Source organism: Austrofundulus limnaeus, unplaced genomic scaffold, assembly GCF_001266775.1.
Source record: "Austrofundulus limnaeus strain Quisiro unplaced genomic scaffold, Austrofundulus_limnaeus-1.0 Scaffold65, whole genome shotgun sequence".
NCBI classification, from domain to species: Eukaryota; Metazoa; Chordata; class Actinopteri; order Cyprinodontiformes; family Rivulidae; genus Austrofundulus; species Austrofundulus limnaeus.
Genome location: NW_013952467.1, coordinates 1,002,548 through 1,023,362, shown reverse-complemented (window position 1 = coordinate 1,023,362; position 20,815 = coordinate 1,002,548). Strand labels below are relative to the sequence as shown.

At 41.5% G+C, this 20,815-nt stretch overlaps 2 protein-coding genes and 1 long non-coding RNA gene across 7 annotated transcripts in view; 1 reads left to right on the top strand and 2 right to left on the bottom strand.

Moving 5' to 3' along the window:
* Nucleotides 1-7,984, bottom strand: part of LOC106518703 (uncharacterized) — a 13,093-nt gene extending 5,109 nt beyond the window's left edge. The window contains exon 1 of the long non-coding RNA XR_001310354.1: nt 3,357-7,984. This is a non-coding gene — a long non-coding RNA (uncharacterized LOC106518703). The remainder of the gene's footprint in view (nt 1-3,356) is intronic.
* Nucleotides 1-20,428, top strand: part of glis2b (GLIS family zinc finger 2b) — a 32,407-nt gene extending 11,979 nt beyond the window's left edge. For all 3 annotated transcript variants that reach the window (XM_014010081.1, XM_014010083.1, XM_014010082.1), the window contains exons 2-7: nt 8,710-8,908; nt 9,014-9,138; nt 14,560-14,697; nt 14,797-14,930; nt 15,015-15,133; nt 15,334-20,428. In XM_014010081.1, the coding sequence (XP_013865535.1) occupies nt 8,710-8,908; nt 9,014-9,138; nt 14,560-14,697; nt 14,797-14,930; nt 15,015-15,133; nt 15,334-16,079 (1,461 nt within the window). In that variant the 3' untranslated portion in view covers nt 16,080-20,428. The remainder of the gene's footprint in view (nt 1-8,709; nt 8,909-9,013; nt 9,139-14,559; nt 14,698-14,796; nt 14,931-15,014; nt 15,134-15,333) is intronic.
* A 171-nt stretch (nt 20,429-20,599) lies between these two features.
* LOC106518702 (mitochondrial import inner membrane translocase subunit TIM16) overlaps nt 20,600-20,815 on the bottom strand; it is a 118,004-nt gene continuing 117,788 nt past the window's right edge. For all 3 annotated transcript variants that reach the window (XM_014010088.1, XM_014010087.1, XM_014010086.1), the window contains one exon: nt 20,600-20,758. In XM_014010088.1, coding sequence (XP_013865542.1) covers nt 20,666-20,758 — 93 coding nt within the window. In that variant the 3' untranslated portion in view covers nt 20,600-20,665. The remainder of the gene's footprint in view (nt 20,759-20,815) is intronic.

Below are 20,815 nucleotides of genomic sequence, written 5' to 3'. Positions count from 1 at the left end.
TTGCTACCTACGGAGCTCAAAAGTGTGGGATCATTTTAAGAAAATGAAAGAGAAACCTGTGCAATATCTGCAGAGCAGAACTTGCCTTCCACGGCAATTATTTTTAGTTAGCATATAGCTAAAATCTAACCATGGTTATATAATAGCAGCTGCATTCTGGTGCGATAAGCTGTATGTTTTATATTCAGTTAATGTATGATTCGATTAGTCGATTAATCGAAAAAATAATTGGTGATTAATCGATTATAAAAATAATCATTTGTGGCAGCCCTAATAGAAACATGCCTAATCCACATTTCTTTTTTTTAATTTTCTTGACATTTTAAAGGTTTGCTTAAAATTTGCGTTACAATTGGATGAAAACATGACTGTTTTTTTACGTATTTGTTCATAATCTAAGAAATTACAGGGTGAAAGAAAAACATCCATTCATTTCAACCATCCATCCATCCATCCATGACTTGAGAAGGGGGTCTCTGCAGTCACAGGAGTTTCTTATTTTGTGGGCGTAGTTGGCCCAAGACATGATCAGTCAGATTAACGGTGTGGTTTGAAGAAGCTGGGGGCAGCGGGGGGTAGCTTGGTCAAGTCGGGCAGGACGCACCTATGCTTTTTAAGATTAATTTTAGTCACAACTTGAGAAAGGAAGGTGCTAGCTGCATGAAATTGGAATGCCCTATGGAGGGACATGTAACATTTTGGCTTGGTTAAAACAAACCAGCCCATAAAAAGATAGTTAAAAATGCATTTGAATATGAATATTAGTCATAATTTGAGACCGGAAGGTGCTTGCAGCATGAAATTTGAAGTCATTAATTATGTTTATATGTCCACAATAATTTTTATTTGAGTCACTTAAGACCAAACTGATTGGTTTAAAGGGTTAGGGGCATTTTTTTCATAGTCAAAAAGAATATAGGAAGATAAGTACCTCCTGGTTACCAGAGAAAAACATTGTCTTATTAGACACCACAAAAACACGTAGTTCAAATGTTTCAACAGCATGAACAAGCTTGCACTTTGTTCTGCTCAGATATGTGTTTTCTTAAAGGCAGTCAAGTCCATGTTGAACTGATGAAAACAAAATGATGGAAATAACTCTAGAAAAGTCAAGTTCAATTCAAGAAGATGTTGCAAACTTTGCTTTTCACTCAGTTTGGTCAGCTGTAGGCACAACGGCTGTTTAAAAATGAAACATTGCTCAAAAAAGTCACAATTAGATGTTAAACTGACACAAATGCTTTTTTTCTTAGAGTTAGTGTATATTAGTTTAAAATAGAATATTATTTTTTTGTTTGTTATATGGCTTAAAAATACAAATAATTTGCATGTGACGGGTTCAAAATCTCTCAAATTTGATGTAATATATATATATATATATATATATATATATTGCCCTCTGTAATTGTAACAATTAGTAACTTTTCACATTTGGATTTATTTTATTAATATTTAAAAGTTTTGCATAATAACAAATATATTTTAAACCACTGAGTTACCACTTGAAGCATGTGCTGCTCCTTTTTTCCTGTCTCCTTTTGACAACAAACCACAGCGCGACCCGCCCTCCTCGTTCTGCGCCTCCCTCCTGGCACCTTCCCTCTCTCTCTGCCTTCTGACTGGAATTCCTCCGTGTCTGAAAACTCTGGCTGGAGGCCATCAGTAGCTCGCTGAGAAGCTTCCTGTTGCACTCTCTCCTTACTTGACTAAATCTATCCCTCCCTTTTTTATTCTTTCCTTCATGTCCTCCCTCTTCTCTCCTCTGTTCCTTGTTTCGTCTCATCTTTCCTCACTGCCACCTCTCTCATTTTCATTCCCTGTTAATTTATTTCTCTTCACCTTTTAGGACAGTGAAGTAAAAATTGGTAGCTTAAGCTTATTTTTCTGTTTGTTGCAACAAATTATTTCACGCGCTTGTTTCTCTGTACTCAAGTCATTATGGCTCCAGCAGTCCACAAACTGTTTTCCTTCTGTAGCTCTTCCCTGGGGGCTCCATGCATGCTGATATTACATAATCCTGCTTAGAGTCTGTGTGTTTGCAGCACGGTTCAGGAAGGAGGCAGAGAGGTTTAAATGAGCAACATGAACAACAGAGCTCAGTGAAACGTAAAATAAAAAAATTAGATTTCTAAAGAAATGTGTGAATAATGTTTTTTTTAATTCATTGACCTTTATTTAACCAGGCAAATCCCATAGAGATCACAGATCACTTTTGCAAGGGAGGGCTGAAGGCAAGCTATTGTACAGTACATGCTTTTAGTCTGTGGGAAGAAACTGGAGTACCCAGAGAAAATCTATATAAGCATGAGGAGAAAATGTAAACTCTGTACAGAATTGTGGATCGAACCCAGGACCTTCTTGCTGTGAGGCATCAGTGCTAAGCACTGATCCATCATTCTGCCCTAACAGCACTACTTTTAATGTCATTCAAAACAGTGCTGCAGCTGTTCAAGTCAAAGAAGAATAACATAAAAGATAAATTGAACAAAGCTGGAAAAAAATTTAAAAAGAATACAAGAAAATGAGGGAATAAGAGGCCCAAAGGAGGGGAGGCTGACTGAGGGAAAATAAAAAGTCTCCCAGCTGTCTGTCTGTTTGTGTTTTGGTGAGCCATCAGCTGATGAGGGACGAAGGTGGGAGGATGTGCCAGCTGAGGTGGGCTCCGTGGTAGTCAGTACCTTAAGATACGTCATCAATGACACAAGTGGAAGAAAAATGACTAACCTCATTTAGTCTCTATAAAATGATTAGGTAGTATAACCGCATGTTTTTTATACCTTGTGAATACATTTTTTATGTCAGTCTGACTACTATCATTTACGTCTTTTTTGTAAAGGACATCCAAACTATTCATGTGATTAACAAGGTTGTAGTGACTGGAAAATAATTAACTATGAAACGTACAAGTATATATGTTCCTCATCATAGCTCAGCGATAGCACTACATTAGCTTAGCTTATTTGGTTAGTCATTGCTACAGTAAACATGACTGATATTTTTCTTAGTATTACAATATTTATTTTCACTTTGATATCCTTTGATACTTGTTCATTGTGCTTTGTAAATATTACCAACCTAACAAAATGAGCCTATCTGCAACTCGGGTCGGGAAGAGAACCCAGGACATTGTGAGGTGACAGTGTTAACCACTAAGACAAATACCAATAAAACATTATCTACACTAATGACTAGGACTTTTTTTAACTTTCTGATGCATGCCAATGCAACTGATTCTCAAAATTAAAATATACCATATACTGTAGGTGTCTGCACAGGTGGAGCGAGTGTTTACAAACACAGCAGACGTACAGTACTAAATCATGAACAAAATGGTTCCAGCACAAACATTTCTTTACCGGAATAAAAGTGACCGGAGCAGATTCTTGATGTTGTCATCGCTGAAATTTGCGGTTGATGTGTCCAAGCCCAGACTCGCCGACGTTCGTTGTGAAAACTGCGCTCTATGCCGATCTTTTGGAACATCTTTCCACCTGACATGGAATCATAAAATGACCATTGTCAGCTTTGAAAATTTTTTTTCTCCTTGACAATCAAACTCAACCACATCTAATGTGAGTTCCGCCTTCCAACGTGGAAGTTTTGGCTGGAAATACCCAGAAATATTACGCTACATGAGAACTATTGCATTATACAACATATACAGAGCTTTATTATTGAATAACTCCCTTACTTTACACAGTAGATTTATGGTAGGCATTTTTATCCTTAAATAATTTGTGTGAGGTCTCCATATCAGCTTTTCATCAAAAATGACACCCAAAAACTTTAGCTCACTGACTCTACAAATCTCAACACCATCAATTCTGAATGGAACATTGACAATTCTCTTATTACTACTAAATATCACGTTTAATGAAAATTTGTTAAGTTGAAACCAATTTAGTATTTTTACAAATTCAGTTTGCATCATCTCCAGCCCAGGCCTGGTATCAGCAGCTCCCAGGTCCGATGGCGGCAGCCCAGGCCCCTCAGCAGCAGAGCTCAGCAGACGCGCGGTTTCACCTGTTTGTTGGGCATCAGCTTCGGCGTGTTACTCTTCGCTGCAGCAGGGCCAGGCCAATGTGAGCTGTACCTTCTTTAAACACGAAAACAAAATGCATCAAGGAAAAGGTGAAAGTTTCATCTAATCTGAGCACTGATTAGACAGCTCTTGTTAACAGGTAAATGTGAATCAGAAAAGGCTAACTCAGTTTATTTAGGTTTGGCCTGAGCTGCTGATGTAGAATGCAGCTGTCAAAGTTCAGAGGTCACAGCACACCTACATCTTACTTTGACCCCGGCCTTCTCACCTTTTGGACCAACAGGTCTGAATACTGGGTCTTTTTAAGCATCACTGTTAACCCTTTAAATTACATTAACATTAAGAACAATTTTTTACACTTTTTCTACGAAACTCTTTATTTTAGTATCTATTTGAATTAATTAGCCATTTCTTTTGGAAAGTTTTACTTTAGGTTGCTTAAAAGAACAGTTGTAATTAAAGTGTTAAAAGTCCCACTTACTATTTTGTTTTGAAAAAATTCTAATAATGTGTTAAAATGAATGCATCTCTAAAACCCTTTTGTCATTTGTCCAATATTAATATTTATATTGCACACATGTTAAATTATTTAAAAGCAATTTCATTCTATATTTTTTCTTCCCAATTCACACAGTTTTGCAGATTTATTAAATGTCATGGTCAAACCTGATTGTGAAGGCTGTTACAGAGCCTAGTCCAGCAACAGATGATAGTAAATAACTAAATATCTCTGACATAATCTGTCAAATCTCTTGGTCTGGAAAGATTATTACATCTCCTTACAGCTGCAAATATTTGTTTTACGTAAAAGCATACTACTTTAGTGGTACTTAGAGTGGGAAATCAATCAGAGAGGCTATGTTTTTACAGCGCTGTTATCTCAGTCTTGTTGCCTTTGTGTGGAAATGGGGAAAAAAAGAGAGAGTGAAACGCCTCGGGGAGAGATGGTTTACCTCCTACGGACCACCTCCCAGGGTCACAGCAGGAGGGAGATTAAGTTACAGCCAACCACAGAGGGGGTCATAAAATGTGTACTCATACACATTCTTTCAGCCTGTAAAAGACTCACGGAAAACAAAATATTACACAATATGATTTTATACCCTGAAACATAATCATCTTATGCTTTATGGTTAGATTTTCAATGCTGTTTATTGGATCTTGTTTCTGCTCAGTCTGCAGCGTCAGACTGAGCAGAAACGTGATCCTCTGCGTACATATCTCCTCAGATCAGATCAGGCAGAAGATCAAGCAGTCAGAACTGGGTCAAACACTGATCCATGGGTGTTGAAACATGTAGCCCTCCTTTTGACCTGATGCCCATCTGCACATCCTCTTTCTTTTACCATCCCACATGCCCCAATTTTGACCCAAACTTGCCCTCAAAAGCACCCAGTAACCTCATCAAAAACTTTGGATCGACAAATTAAACAGAAAAGGTTAATACAGGTGGATAAAAAGGACACATACAAGACTCTCTTTGAGGAATCTTCCTCCTCAACTTCCTCATCCCCCTCATATATCCTCGCTGCGGCCCCTGCAGTCCTCCCTCCCACCCGTTTAGCTGCTGTAGTCAGTGTTTATTCTGCTGGAGATTGAAGAGAGGGCCCACAGAGGGACAATGCTGCCTTTCAGAGATGCTGTCGACCCCACGGCCGAGCAAGGAAGTCTGCATGGGGCCCAGCCAACACCCTTTCCTCAAACCTCACAGCCACCCGCCACAAAGCTTTATACACACACACACACACACATCACGCAGGCATGCACACGCAGTCCGTCACAGTCCTCCCTTCACTGCATCATTCTTTCTGTCCATCGCCCTGCCGCTTTGTCTCATATTTCCCACAAGCCCCCTCTCACTGACGGTTTGGAAGATGCAGTCGAGATCCCGTATAAGCCCAGTCCAAGATCCACACACCCTGAGTCATTTCCCAGCCATCCTCTGCTCTTTCTCCAAGAAATAATCATGAGGTTAGACGGAGGTGAAATATGACAGTTGGGACTGATTCTGGTCAAATCCACTGGGATTTAGGGATTATTAACTGGATAGGATGCTTTTCATGACCAATTGTTGCTTTGGATGAATATTTTCAATGTTTGATGAATCAAAGAGCTGAAAAAGACTTGAATATATACTGATATTTGGTTCCAGAAATATCTGGATTAATGTTTCTTTTTTTGTTTTATAGCTTAAATTTAGGTTTTTATAGAAGACCAGTTTACCATTTGTCCCCATGGTGGATTAGAGCAGAATGTATGGTGAGGCTAAGCTGACAACTGTTCTGTGTCTAAGGGTAAAAGCTTTTTACTCTGAAGGGGATGACAGCTGACTTCTGATGCTTTTTTTCCTAACAATGAAGCCACATTTCTTTGCGGTCTGTGTGGTAGGAGTTGAATCTGATCCAGCCAATGCAGAGGACAAACACTGAGATGTAGTGTTAAAGCTCCCATTCAGTACGGTACACATTTATTTTCTGTGCTCACGGCAACATTATCAAACTATAACTATTACAAATATTAAAGCCAATATAGCCAGCTTCAACTGATGGAAATTGTTCATTCGTGTTAACAGAAAGTTTGTGGCTAAAAATACAAAGAACTAAATATGTGCAGTCTGTACAGGTGAAAGTGGATATGTGCAGTAAATGTCAGACAGTGGAGAAACCTGTCTAACAGTCTGGGCCCCGGTGTTCCTGTCTCACATTACACCACAACAAACATTATGAGCATTTTATTCTCAAACGTGTCAGAGCATCTCAAAACAACCTGAAGCAGTGACTTATTTGATTAGTTTTTTTCTTCTTTTTTTTTGTTCAGCTATTTACAATATCATGAAGATCTGTAAAAGAAATTCACTAGTTCAGATTCAACTCCGACAATGTTTCTTTTTCATGTGAAGAACATATTTACATCACGACGGTAACGGTATAATGCTGCTCTGTGTGCACAGAATAATCCTCTGTTTGCACCAGTACATGTGTGCATTATCATCCTCTTATCTGTGGCTGATTGCGTCTCTACCTACACCCCCCCCCCCACCACCCCCGCACACGGCTGTGTGAGCTGGTGGCTTGTCAGGATGATGAACCTACTGACCTCTTGGCTTCGTGGCTCCCGGAGAGACGAGGTCTCCTCATATGGCTGCTGGCCAGTCGCTCTCAAAGCCCACCATTCAGCGCTAATCGTGGTTCCTCTGAACATTTGGGTGAGGGAGACGGAGGACAGACAAATTTATGAAATTATAGTTAAATTAATTAGGGGTTTGTGTTTGTGTGTACGCATTTGAGCATTTGTGTACGTGTGTTTGAACCTCTTTGTTTTATGTTACAACTTGGAATGTAGGACACCCCGGTTCTGCGACGTGAAGACGTGAAACGCTTTGAGGAGATGTGTGCACGGAGAGGAGGAGCAGTGAACCCTGAAGTGCTGAGCTTGGATTTAATTCAGCCACGCTTGGACACGTGATGCAGGAAATTATTTGATATCAATCAGAATGATTTATTCACGTTCATGTTGATAAGTTAATATTTGTATTGTATTTATATGATTGATTAACTTTGAGAATCAGAGCAATCCAAAACGGTTGTCACAGTTAATCACATTGGCCGACATATAAATGGTTATTTCTAAAAAAAAAAAAAGAAGTTGACAAATTTGACCTGGTCAGAATGACAGCTAAATGAAGCATTCTGCCTGCGGACGGGGTCCAGAGGTCAGTGTGTTTAGACAGGGTGGGCTGGGGCGGATGATGCCGGTACAGCTGGAGTTAAAGGCCTGCAGCGTTGCCTATGGGTCTCAAAGGTCCACAGAGTCTGAAGTTGCACACTGTGGTGGTTGTGGTGGTGGGGGGCAGGTTGATGCGACAGGGTGCAAAGGCCATTGGCTGGCCAAGGGGTGAGGTGAGAGAGGGCTGACAGTGGGGGGTGGTGGGGGGGGGTGACCATCTGGATCGGATTGTAGAAATTCCTCAGGAAGAGTGTGAGTAAAGGTCAGGAATGGAAAAGGAGATGGGGGTCACAGAACCCTCACCGTGTGCGTGAGTGTTTATTTTTCTTAGGCTTGCTCGGTGTTTCAGCTTATTGTGGTCGGTTCGCTATTGTTGGAGAGTGTTTCGTACCCAACGGGGTTTTGGCATGTGAGATTTAACAACATTCATGTGGGAAACGCTGCAGGTGTGAGAACCTGCCCTCTGCTGTGGGTGATTTTTTTTTCCTTATTTGCGTTTCTCAGTTGGTCGGGTTTCATTTGTCGAATAATATTTATTCGGTCGGTGGTAGCAGAGCACGAACAGTTGTCCAAAAACCGAGAAGCTTTGTGATTTTTGCAGCCTTTATAAAATTTGTTTAGTAAAATTGAATGCTGAATAAGTTCTGAAACATTTTCCCTGACAATCAACAGCGCTGGTTTGTTTTAAGCATCTGCCCAGCTGGTAGAAACATTTTCCTCACACAGCAACAGTTATAAAACATTCCTCATTTTAATGAAAGCTGGAAGAACTATCATTTCTGAAGGAAACATGTTGCACAGTTGGATGGTATTAAAAAGGCACGCTAATAAATCCTCACATTTTTAACTTTGTAAACTTTAAAGATGAGCTTTACTGGATTGACACAGACTTAACTCTTCCCATTCTTCCCCTTCTGTGTTTTTTTTTTTTTTTTGTACAGTTGGGAGGTCAGCGGGTTGCAGTCATGTTGTCCCTGGATGAGCCCCTGGACCTGAAACTCCCTCGTCGGGCAAATGGGAAGGACAGAGGTGCGCACTCTACTCCACTCTTGTTGCACCCCCAGCGTAGTCGTCAACTCCACATGACAGATGATGGGACGGCTGTTATAGAGCCTGCGTCACCAGCATCTCCACACTCAGGTAGGTAACATATTAGTCTTCACCTGCAAGCTTTCCTTCCAAATGTTTCTGTAACAGACACCTTCAGGGAGAGGTCACTGGAATATGCGCTTGTGTGCATATTAGGTGTGCAGGTGGTCCCTCATGATCGAGCAGATACCCCAACTCCTCCTGCAGTGGACTTAAGCATGTCTCCCTCCTCCCGCCACACTCCCAGCTCTCCAGAAATGAACAACTATGTACCCTCAGGGGTGAGTACGGCACACAGACACCTGCAGGTAGCCAAAAAAAAAAGCCTTAACCGGTTTGCATTTACTCATAGAAATCTCTATAACCTCCCCTCATATTTTCTTGTAGGTGTTTGAAAAATAAACACTATTTCAGTGCAGGAGTGGGTGGCCAAACTTTGTTTTGTAGAAACAGAGAGAGAGAGTGACTTGGCCTGCTGGGGTCATTGAATCAGGAGCAACATGGGATTGTGTCAGACTCACAGAAGGGATTCGTGTTGTGCAAAAAATGGGAGGCCTCTTATCAAACATGTCCTCTCTCCCCAACAAATGCCTTTGTCTGTGCAGCTTACACTCAGTGGCCCTGCTGGCATGATGCACGCATGTGTGTATGTGTGTGTGTGTACATGTCTAATCAGATTTAGGCCAAACCACAGCCATGCAGACCTCATGCCTCCTAATTCAATTCCCATGCAATTGAATCTAGACATGCTGGCTAAGGCCATTCAGCCACCCTGTGCCCCCACTGAGCTGTTCTGCACACTTATCCCCCGTGAACATTACCAGGACACTATTACTCTCTTTGTGTGTCTTACACATTTTTCACATGGCAAACACTCACATGCTTTATCCTCTACATGTCCTTACAAAGCAGCTTGCATAGTTTTGCATAGAAAGCTGCATTTCTTTCAGCACAAGGAATTGGTCTCATTTTATGAAATTTGTCACATGCAACTCTTTGGCACAAATGCATCCTTTTTTCTCGCTTCATCTTTTCTCCTCTGGTTTCACATCTTCGATTCAGCTGAAGTTTCACTCTTTGTGTGTGTGTGTGTGTGTGTGTGTGTGTGTGTGTGTGTGNTTTGTGTGTGTGTGTGTGTGTGTGTGTGTGTGTGTGTGTGTGTGTGGGTTGATGCTTTAGCTCTTCAAGACCCAGTGGAGGCTCTTTGAATCGTAAAGCTCTCATGCTGAGCTCAGGGATGTTGGGAGGTTTTGTAGCACACAGCAGGTGACTACTAGAAGAAAAGTGGAGTGGATCTGTTGAAGAGTGAGATGAAAATCAGCAGTTGAGCAAGAATAGGCTTCTCCTTTATTACTCTGTCAAGCCATTTGTCACCGGATCTTTAGCTGATGGTTTATTTTCAAGAATGTGATGCTTTGGAGATTCAATAATTACACAAATGTTTCCATTTTTGTGAGCATTTTTGAATCATCACCTCATCGTGGAGGAGGGGTTTGTATGCCTGAATAATCCTAGGAGTTGTCAGAGCTGTTGGAAGTGATGGAAATTGCCCCTGGTAGGGTCTTCCAATTGGTTTTGTTTTGGCCGTTTCTGGTAGGATTTCCCAATTGGTCCCAATCGATTGGGCCTAGGCGACACGCCAGACAAAGCGTGGTTCAAAACACTCAAAGAGCTCTGTGTCCCTTACCTGGACATGGGTCACTAGGGCTTCACCATAGACTTGAATAAGAACACTAGATTAAGCCCCGCCTATACCGTCCACTGGTAACATCTGTGACAACATGGAGGAGCAGAAACAGACCAAACAGGGCAACGGCTCACAGCCTCCATATAAACTAATAGATAAACAGCAAGATGAACTGGATCTGTTTCACAGATTATCTGTCATGTTTTTACAATAAATTAATAATTATGTTAATTTCATTCAACAATCATGTAAAACAGTAGATGTATACTAGAAAAATACATAATTTATAAATAACAATGATCTAAACCAGACCTGAAGTCAGCCTGTAACTTAGACTTTAGCTAGTTGAAAAATGATGACTTCAGTTAGTAATAAAGTATATTTAATATTTCTTCTTACCGTCATAAATTATACGAATATTTATATTTACCAGTCAACAGTTAGAAAATGTTCTCTGGTTATAGGATGAAACGTGTCTCTATTATCTAACCATCTTCTCAACAGGTCAGGTTCCTCTAACAGAAACCTAAAAATACTCACATTTATAATATTATTTTACACTCGGTAGGTCTAAATATTAATCAGAGGACAAATCAGCTGCAATATTTAATAGTTTGTGTTAAATTGTAGCATGATTCAACAGTGCTCTGTATATGCTCCACAAGCTAATATCTGCTAACCAGTTCAAAAAAAATAACAGTGATTACATCGACTTTATAAGATTATTTTAATTTTAAACTGTTACATTATGTTCTGCTCAGATCACGTTGAGCTAAATAAGATCAAATCTGCTGACTTGTGTTGTGAAATGAGACATTTTCCTGCTTCTCTTCAGTTAATAAATCCATAACACAAACAGCTTTTCTGACATTATTTAAAATATTAGACAGATTATATAAACTGTAAAATATTAATAATAATTGGGTTAATATTATTATTAATAGTTTTTATGATTTCTACATCGTCAGTCCTTTTTTTCTGCTCTGTTGTCAACGTGTACACTAATGGTAAATCCAGACTCTTGACTGTTTTGTGTTAGCCGTTAGCTTCACCAGCCGATCACACGGTCACGTGATTTCTGCGCACTCCAGCTGTTCTATATAAACTCTTTGGGCCCCACCCTGGAGCCAGGCCTGGGGGAGGAGCTCAATGGGGAGTACCTGGTGGCTAGCACCCATGGGGCCCGGCCGGGCTCAGCTCGAACGAGCAATAAGGTTTTGCCTTCCTGTGGGCCCACCACCTGCAGGAGGGGCCATATAAATCAGGTGCATGAAGTCACTCTGACCCTGGTTTACCAAAGCTGGCTCTTGAGACATGGAACATCACCTCTCTAGTAGGAAGGACCCTGAGCTTGTGTGTGAGTTTGAGAGGTACCAACTAGACAGGTACCAACTAGATAGAGTGCATACACACCAAACGGCACTTCAGAGTATCCAGTCTTCATGGAGTTCTTATTGGGGTGCTGGAAGATGCTCCAGCTGGGGATTTCTTTTTTCTGCTGGGGGACTTCAATGCTCATGTGGGTAACGACAGTGTGACCTGGAGTGGTATGATTGGGAGGAACGGTCTGATCTCAACCTGAGTGATGTTCTGTTGACGAACTTCTGTGCTAGTCATGGTTTTTCCATAACAAACACCATGTCCATGAGTGCAGGTGGCACCAGGACACCCAAGGTCGTAGATCAATGACTGACTTTGTACGGTAGTCATGTCATCTGATCGACGGTCATATGTTTTGGACACTCGGGTGAAGAGAGGATCTGAGCTGTCAGCTGATCACCACCTGGTAGTGAGTTGGATCAAATGGCGGGGAAAGATGCAGGACAGACCCAGTAGACCCAAAAGTGTAGTGAGGATTTGCTGGGAACTCCTGGCAGAAGAAACCGTCAGAAAGATCTTCAACTAACACCTCCGGGAGAATTTTACCTACATCCCAGCCGAGGTGGGGGACTTTGAGTCAACGTAAGCCATGTTCCATGGTTCAATTGTCAAGGCAGCCGTCTTGAGCTGTGGCCACAAGGTTGTCGGTGCTTCTCGCAGTGGCCATCCTCAAACTCAGTGGTGGACACTCCGGGTCAGGGAGGCTGACAAGCTGAAGAAGGACTCCAATTGGGCCTTGTTGGCTGGTAATATTGGGAATATTGGCAGGCCAAATGAACCGCAGTCATGGCTGGTGCTGAGGCAAAAGCTTGGATGTGGAAGGAGTTCAGTGAGGCCTTGGACAAAGACTCTGGATCGGCTCCTAGGAAATTCTGGCAAAATATCTGGGGACTAACATTGTGCTCAGTGAAGGCAGGGTGCTGCTGACCTCAACCAGTGATGCCGTTGGGAGGGGGTAGGAATACTTCTTGAACCTTCTCAATCTCATTTGCACGTCTTCCATAGATAAAACTGAGTCTGGGAATTTCAGGGTTGGTCTGTCCATAACTGGAGCTGAGGTTGTCAAGATAGTTAAAAACACTCTAGGGTGTCAGGTGGTGGATGAGATTCACCCTGATTTTCTTGAAGGCCTCTACATACTCCATCTGAAGTCGAACCGTTGAAGCATGGTCACGTGCACATTCGGCATTCATTTTCGCACACACCTTTCATAGTCCCTGTGACACCGAACACCTCAGAAACTCCTCCCGCTGTGGTACACGTCACTGCACAGGGTTCCATACCGCTGGAGTCTACACTCCAGGAAAAAAACAAACTCAGATCCGCCATTATTTGCCCACAAATCTGTCTTAGTAAAGCTCCACACTTTTCTGCAGATGGACTCCTCCATGCAAAACATCTTTTTTTATATCTCCATTCATAAGTTTTTTTCCATTTCACAATCTTTATAAAATGTCCGCTTTTGGTTACAACAGTCACATTCTGAAAGCGTGAAGCAAAATGCAGCATCTGAGTGCTTTTAGCATAAACAAACACGCCCATGAACTTTAGTCCAATCACACAACGCTTCGCACAGAGCACGGTGAGAAACAGTTTGGCCAAGGCCTTATATCGAGAAGGGGAGGTCCAGTCAGCACTCCAAACTAAATAACAAGCAATTTACGTAATTTAATTGTGACAATGAGAGACGATTTTGGCAGTTCGGAGAGAGTATGGAAAGGCCTTAAAGGGGTGATATTATATGCTTTCCAAGCCTATATTTCAATTTTATACTAAAATAAAATAACTATGTCACATTTTCAGCTTATGAAAGAGCTATATATTTGTAAAAATCCCCAAAACAATTTACTTCTCATCTTGACAGTTTCTAAAACGCATTAAAATAGGTCTCTGTCTCTTTAAGAAAATCCAACCACTTTGGTCACGCCCATTTAAGCACGTAGCCTGCCGGAGTCGCGGAGCGGGTGGGAGGATGGGGGGTGGGCAGGGGCGCTCAGTCATGAGGAAGCTCAGCCCAAAGACACATCCCAGAGGAGGAGCTTGTCCCAAAAGGACACATCCCAGAGGCATTTCTGGTCCCAAAAGGTGTTTCTGGTCCCCACCTGTCGTTTTGCTCCTCAGCATGGCTGCCTAAAAACGCTGCAGGATTTCTCAAACATGCATGAATGAGTCAAAGCAAGGCTTTGGGCATGTTTTTTTTTTATGTGAGTACAACATTATAACATGATATAAAACTCAAAAAAGTTGATTTTACATGATATTGCCCCTTTAAAACTCTGGATGTTGTGGGGATGTCTTGGTTGACACGCCATTGCCTCATTGCATGGACATTGGGGGCAGTGCCACTGGATTGATACAAAAGAGATGGAAGAGATGGCTGGGGAAAGAGAGGTTTTGGCCTCCCTACTCAAGCTACCTCCCCCGCTACCTGACCCTGGAACAAGTAGTAGATAATGAACGAATGGATGGATGAGAATTATTATTTTTTATTTTATACTTTTATGATGCATTTGACCTGTAATTCATGTCCCTTTGTGCTCACTATTTTCTAAGTACACTTGATTAAAATCTTTTGTTTAAGCTTCTTTTCAACAGTTTTACATAAATACTTATGTACATTTCACATCTCTCACAGGCATTTCAGTTTTTTGTGCCAATTGGACCTGGGGCAGGACTTCATCTGCCATCTTCTATGTTTATTGGCCAAACAAACGATAAGAGGGCCTCTCCCGACCTCTCAGCAGATGAACAACTGGCTTGTCGCTGGAAGAAGGTAAGACTCAGAAAGTTAGCAGGGAAAAGAAGTCGCACTGAAACATGAAACTAAACAATGTCATTGCAAAAGCTTATCAAACTATTTCCTTTCTTTCAGTGTCACCTCCTTTTTGACTCCTTACAAGATCTAGTGGACCACGTCAACGACTTCCACGTCAAACCTGAGAAAGACTCTGGGTACTGCTGCCACTGGGAGGGCTGTGCTCGAAAAGGGAGGGGGTTTAATGCCAGGTGAGAATTTATTTTGCACCGACTTAGGAAGAGAATTTAAGAAGTGGATGTAAGATTATTAATATTGTGTGTGCATACATACAGATACAAAATGCTCATTCACATTCGCACTCATACCAATGAGAAACCCCACCGGTGTCCCACCTGCAACAAGAGCTTCTCACGCCTGGAGAACCTCAAGATACACAACCGCTCACACACAGGTTAGTTTAATAAAACCTTAATGACTTGAGGCAGAATTGACTATATAGTGAGTAAATGTGTTTTGAGATTTGTAAATCATTGCGTTCTTTTTTTATTTGCATTTTACACATCACAACTTTGTTGGGTTCAAGAATGTAATCAAAAGGAAATCCAGACATGAGCAAAGAAATCTCATGTGTCTAATCTCTCCTTGCTGCAGGTGAAAAGCCCTACATTTGTCCTTATGAGGGTTGCAACAAGCGCTACTCCAACTCCAGCGACCGCTTCAAACATACACGCACACACTATGTAGACAAGCCCTACTACTGCAAGATGGTGGGCTGCCTGAAACGTTACACGGATCCCAGCTCTCTGAGGAAGCACATCAAAGCGCACGGCCACTTTGTGGCTCAAGAGCAGGGCTCCCCAGGTGGAGTGGGCTCGCTGCTAAAGGGAAGTCAGAGCGGAGGGCTTGCTACAGGCGATGGTGATAAGAATTCAGAGTTGTCCTATTTGAGCGGAGCCCATATAATCATCCCCGGAGCAGCAGCGGCTCTTCTGGGAGGCCATACCATGCAAGGTCTGGGTAGTACCCTGCCCCTGTCCCCCCTCAGTTCCAGGCCCCTGGACCTCAGCACCCTGGGGACCTCCAACTCCCCTCCAACCAGCTTGGGAGGCACATCCATCTTGTCCTTTAATGGTTCACCCCTGGGCCTGGCCAAGGCTCCTTTGCTCTCCCCGCCGTTTCCCTCGTCAATCCTCGGACTGCCAATGGTGTCGATGCCGGGGGCTGTGTCGGAGCGCAGGGTCCAGAGCCACCTAACAAAGAAAGGCACAGGAGAGGAAGCCGAGGACGAGGTGCCTGGGGGGGTCCTAAACCTCTCAACTGGAGGGTCTCATGATCCGCTGTCCTGGGTGGTCATTCCCCCAGGTGCTGTGGTGCTGAAGCCAGCTGTAGTCAACTGATACCACCTCCAACCCCCCAACACACACACACATACACACACACATTCCAGAAGAGCTCAGGGGGTCAAAAAGGAGGGTCAATGCCATAGTGAGAGAATAAGAGGTCAAAGAAAGAGGCTTGCACAATCAGTTCCAGGCAGTGCATTGTGGTTAAGTGTTTTTAAAAGTGAAATCACCTATCAGATAAATACAAGCCCTCACATCTTTTAAATATAAAACTTATACAACGCAAGCCTCTTGTTTCGTTGAAAAACGTAACTCGGGGCCCAAGAACTGTCTTCAGGAACTTGTAGCGTCCTGTCTTAATATCACAAGGCCTTACAAACAGGCTCCTTTTTGCTTTCTCATTTTATACTTTATCCATTCCTGCTGGTTCTGTGGACAGGGACCATAAATGCGACGGTCTTAGCGCTCCTTGTTCCTGCAAAAGTCCTCGTTATTAGATATTTATATGACCGTACTTTGACAGCGTGCCTCCAGCTTAGCAGTGAGATACAAACACCACGAATGAAGCACTCACAGTTAGGCAAATGTGCATGTAATAGGAAGATATTTCATATTTTTAAAGGTTTTTTTTGCAGGTTGATGTGAATAATCTAAATCAGACAAGCTTGCTGAACCAAAGCAAGTGAACTCAGACTTTCCTGGATTTGTCCAGAGGACAGGTCAGCTAAACGGAGCACTTAATGGTGTCAACTGGTTAAAGTATTGAAACCTCAAAACTGCTGCTAACCTCTCTGCTCCTCCAGTGCAACATAATAAACTGGGAAAGAGCACTTTTTTTTTGACAATCTGTCCCCGGTTTGGGGAGGGTGATCAACACAGACCAGACTAGTCCACCAGAATATGTGCCAGGTGTGCAGACTAGAGGCTTTTAGGATTTAGACTTTTCTGATGTCTTACAGACCGATGGTGTTTCACCACTTGACAAATGATCATCATTTCCTCTTTCCTCACATTTCAAAGAATAGTTGAGATCTTTTAAAGTTAAGTTTTGAGGAAAGGCTGTGAGTATCTTACATGTTGGTGATAAATGTGAAAGATTTCACTTTAGAGAAAAAAAACTTTTAATTTGGATAGGTTTGAAAAGCTAAAGGCTAGTCCAGTGGGCCAGATAAATACTATTTTATGAAACAAGTTCACCGCTGCCAGTTTGTGGTTATTCCAGCAAAAGTTGACGATATTCCTGTTAAAATGTCTCAGGCTGCACAGGAAGTGCTGTAGCCCAGCTGTTATTAGCTTGCAAATAAATTATCAACATCAAATGCATAAATAAAAACTAATTTATAATGAAAATATGCTATACAAGATCTAAATAAAGCGTTTAAAAAGAACGCACATAAATAATGCCACTATAATCAAAAGCATTTAAAATGTTATAAACAGCATTCTCTTGAACAACTTGGAAATTTTTTTTTGAAGTTTGAATTTTTTTAGGACGGCAGGAGTCCACTTTGGTCTTGGCCTCACTCAGACCAGCAGTTACCTCCTCAGTCTAGCCAAAAAGTAATTGTGTTTTCTTCAAAATGATGTCATTCAAAGAGCTGTCTACATAAAGGAATATATCTGAAGTTCATAACTTTTCCACAGAACTCTGCTTCAGAAGATCTGAACTATTGTTTTTAAAGCACCGGTGTGTCTGACTCCCCCCTCTGGCAAGACGTGAGAAACATCCTGACTTATAGAACTCTCCCCGTTTGGCTCAAGGATTGTCCAGCTGTTTTACCGTAATTCAGTCAACACAACCAGTTTGTGTATAAAAGGGTCTCAGTGGTGCCAGGCGCTACGATCTTTTATTTAGATTTATTTATTTTTTACTAAACTGACCTTAAACCAGCTGTAAGAAACAGGTGCTGGTCAACACACCAGTTTTGCCTCAATCAGAAAGATCCCGTTGTGACAAAATGAGCTGAAAGAGACAAAAAGGATGTTCACGTCGTGTCAGAGAGGTGAGGGGAGAAGTGATGCACTCACTGCTGCTTACAGCTGGACTGACAGGAAGCCACACTTTTCCAAACTGCCTCATTTAATCCTGTCTGAAGGAGCAAAAAAAGACAAAAAAAGTATTCTGAGAAACTTCTTATGGTTCGATTAAACAGTCAACATGCACTTACTAAACAATTTATAAAATGTTGCTTTAGAGTAAGTTCTTTAAAAAAACGGTTTGCTCCTATTTCATTTTTCTGTAAGATATGTTGTTGTTGGGTGGGGGTTTGCTCCTGCATGTGTGTCTGCCATGTAGGAGAGGATGAGGAGCAGGAGAGTTTCTGACAACAAACAATCCCCGTCACTCCTCTCTTTCCTGTTCCCATCTTATTGTTTCACTCATCTTATTTTTCCATTGCCCTCTCTTATCTGATTGATCCACCTATAACTGTTTTATATTTTGTCTTTTTTGTTTTGTTTTTGCTGTTCAGACGAAACATTGTCTTGTGATGTTGATGTTGCTTCTTGTGTTCCGCAATGGCTGCTCTGCACTCAGCTTTCTGCTGTCCAGCTCGGGTCCTTAAGGGGGTGGGAATCAAGGAGAGCAGGAACGATTTGAACCTTTTCTCTGAAGCAGTGGTTAAACAACATGATGTTTGGACACCAGAGGGGTCAGTTAGATAAAAACAATTTTTTAAAGCCAACTTTCTGGTGAAAATTTCTGTGTTTTCCTTAAATACAGACACAAGTTTGAAATTTATTACTAATTATACCTTAAAAAAGGTAGTAATTGTCTCCAAACGTTTCTCTTCATTACACTTCAGATGATTTGTTGACATGTCCAAATCATGATGATACAATGCGGTTATAGGCCATAAATAAACTCTTGTGATATTTTTAGAAGCCAATACCGTTGAAACCACTGTTCTGAGAGGTAAATAAGATTTATGTGAAAATCTGGTGGGTGAACTGATATTACATTCCTCCTTCACAATTATAGATTAAATTAAAACTAAGATCCAAATGGATAATTGAGCTTTTTTTCATCTGCATCTAAACTCCCCTTGATGCGTTTTATCTTGTTTTAACCCTAAAAAAGAGCTACTGTGCATCGACTGTCAGTATAGAGGAGTTTGAGAGCAAAGAGAACCGGTGAACGGACGGGGATAGATGAGGGCAGAGGCTGGGAGCCAGCAGAGAAAGAAAAAGCAAAGGATTACCGTCCTGTGCCACCTACCCAGCAAATGGTCCTCTCAGCTCTGAAGCCAACTGTGCTGTGCCCAGTGTGACAGCCGCTCAGACATACCAGCATGCAGGAAAATAGGTCACTGAACTCTTCCTGCCCTCGGTTTTTCTTTTTTATTCCCCCTTTAGAATAAACACTTATTGTCCCTCTGCCTGACAGCGAAGACTTTCTGCAAAATCAAAATAGGGACCAAAAGAAAAGTCAACCTTCAGGTTCTTAGACTGAAGGGATGAACAGAACATGTGTGACCCTGCTGGTCCGTCTCCGGCTTCAGGGCTGGTTCTGAAATTATTTACCCGTGAATGAACAGGCCTGGCCTGTGATGTCATCAGAAGCAGGCGTTAGGTAAGCCGGACACGGTCTCCATGGCAACAGTGAAACCCACAGATGTGGCGGCTCTCCTCCTCCTCCTCAGTGTCTGTCTCTCCTCTGCTGGTCGAAGCAGGGACAGAGACTCGACGTCTGACAGCAGAAACCTGAACACGACACGGATCCTCACAGGGTCCACAAGAGTTCAATATTAAATAAATAAGCTGTATGATCCATTAACCCTTTGAGCTCTCAGCCTGTAATAAACTGCACTTTTCCTCCCCTTGTAGACCATATAGATGTGGGGATTTTATTGTTTTTTTCTATCTTTTTAATAGTCTTTATGGGAACCATGAACAATTTTTGTCAATTTAAAAGGTTTGAATTCAAATATATTTTCTGCTTGTAAGTGGTACGTGTTCCTGAAGCTGTAACCCTCACACTATCATAAATAAAACAGCTTAAATCCAGGACACAAACTAACCTGGTTAGCATCATCTAAAGAGGCTACCTTTGTTGGAAGTGGCACAAAGTTGCACAAAGGGTTAATGACAAGACTAAGGCCACACAAGGCTTGTTCAAGTTATGTTTTTGCACATGTGTGAGATATTTCAGTATTTTAAGTTTTTTTTTCCAAGTGCCTTTTTATTATAGGTAAATATAGAACACTATATGAAAAAAAAAAGGATTATATGAAAATATATTTTTCCTGGCATCATGTTCTGTGGTTGAACATGCAGAATTTTAGTTGTGAAAGTCTCCAATTGGTACAACATAGCTGTGTTCTCCTGTTTTAGAGGAATTTTATTACGATATTGATATAAATGTCAATGAAATCAAGAAATGTTTAATAAAATTGCATTTGATACGTCTGCCTTCGTTATTGATTCCTAATTATAAATATTTAAGAATAATTCAACACTTTGAAACAAAACAGTCATATTTCTCTGCTTTTGATTTACTTTTAAAAACGGTGCCTATTTCCAGTAAAGACAAAATATGAATAAAATATAGTTGATTCATTTCATAGACACAGAACTAAAAAGGAGAAGGCTTTATTAGGTTATAATTTACAAGGGAAGGGGAGGGCTGGGTATAATTTTAATCATTTTGTTTCTGTATCCTGCGGCGGCGGCTGCTTCTGTTCTTGGGTCTGAATATTTAGCTCCTCGTCCAGGCGCTCTTTAGCTCGGACCACCTGAACAAAAACATTAAATGAAATGACAGAGAACAGGAAAGTGAAATATATATATAT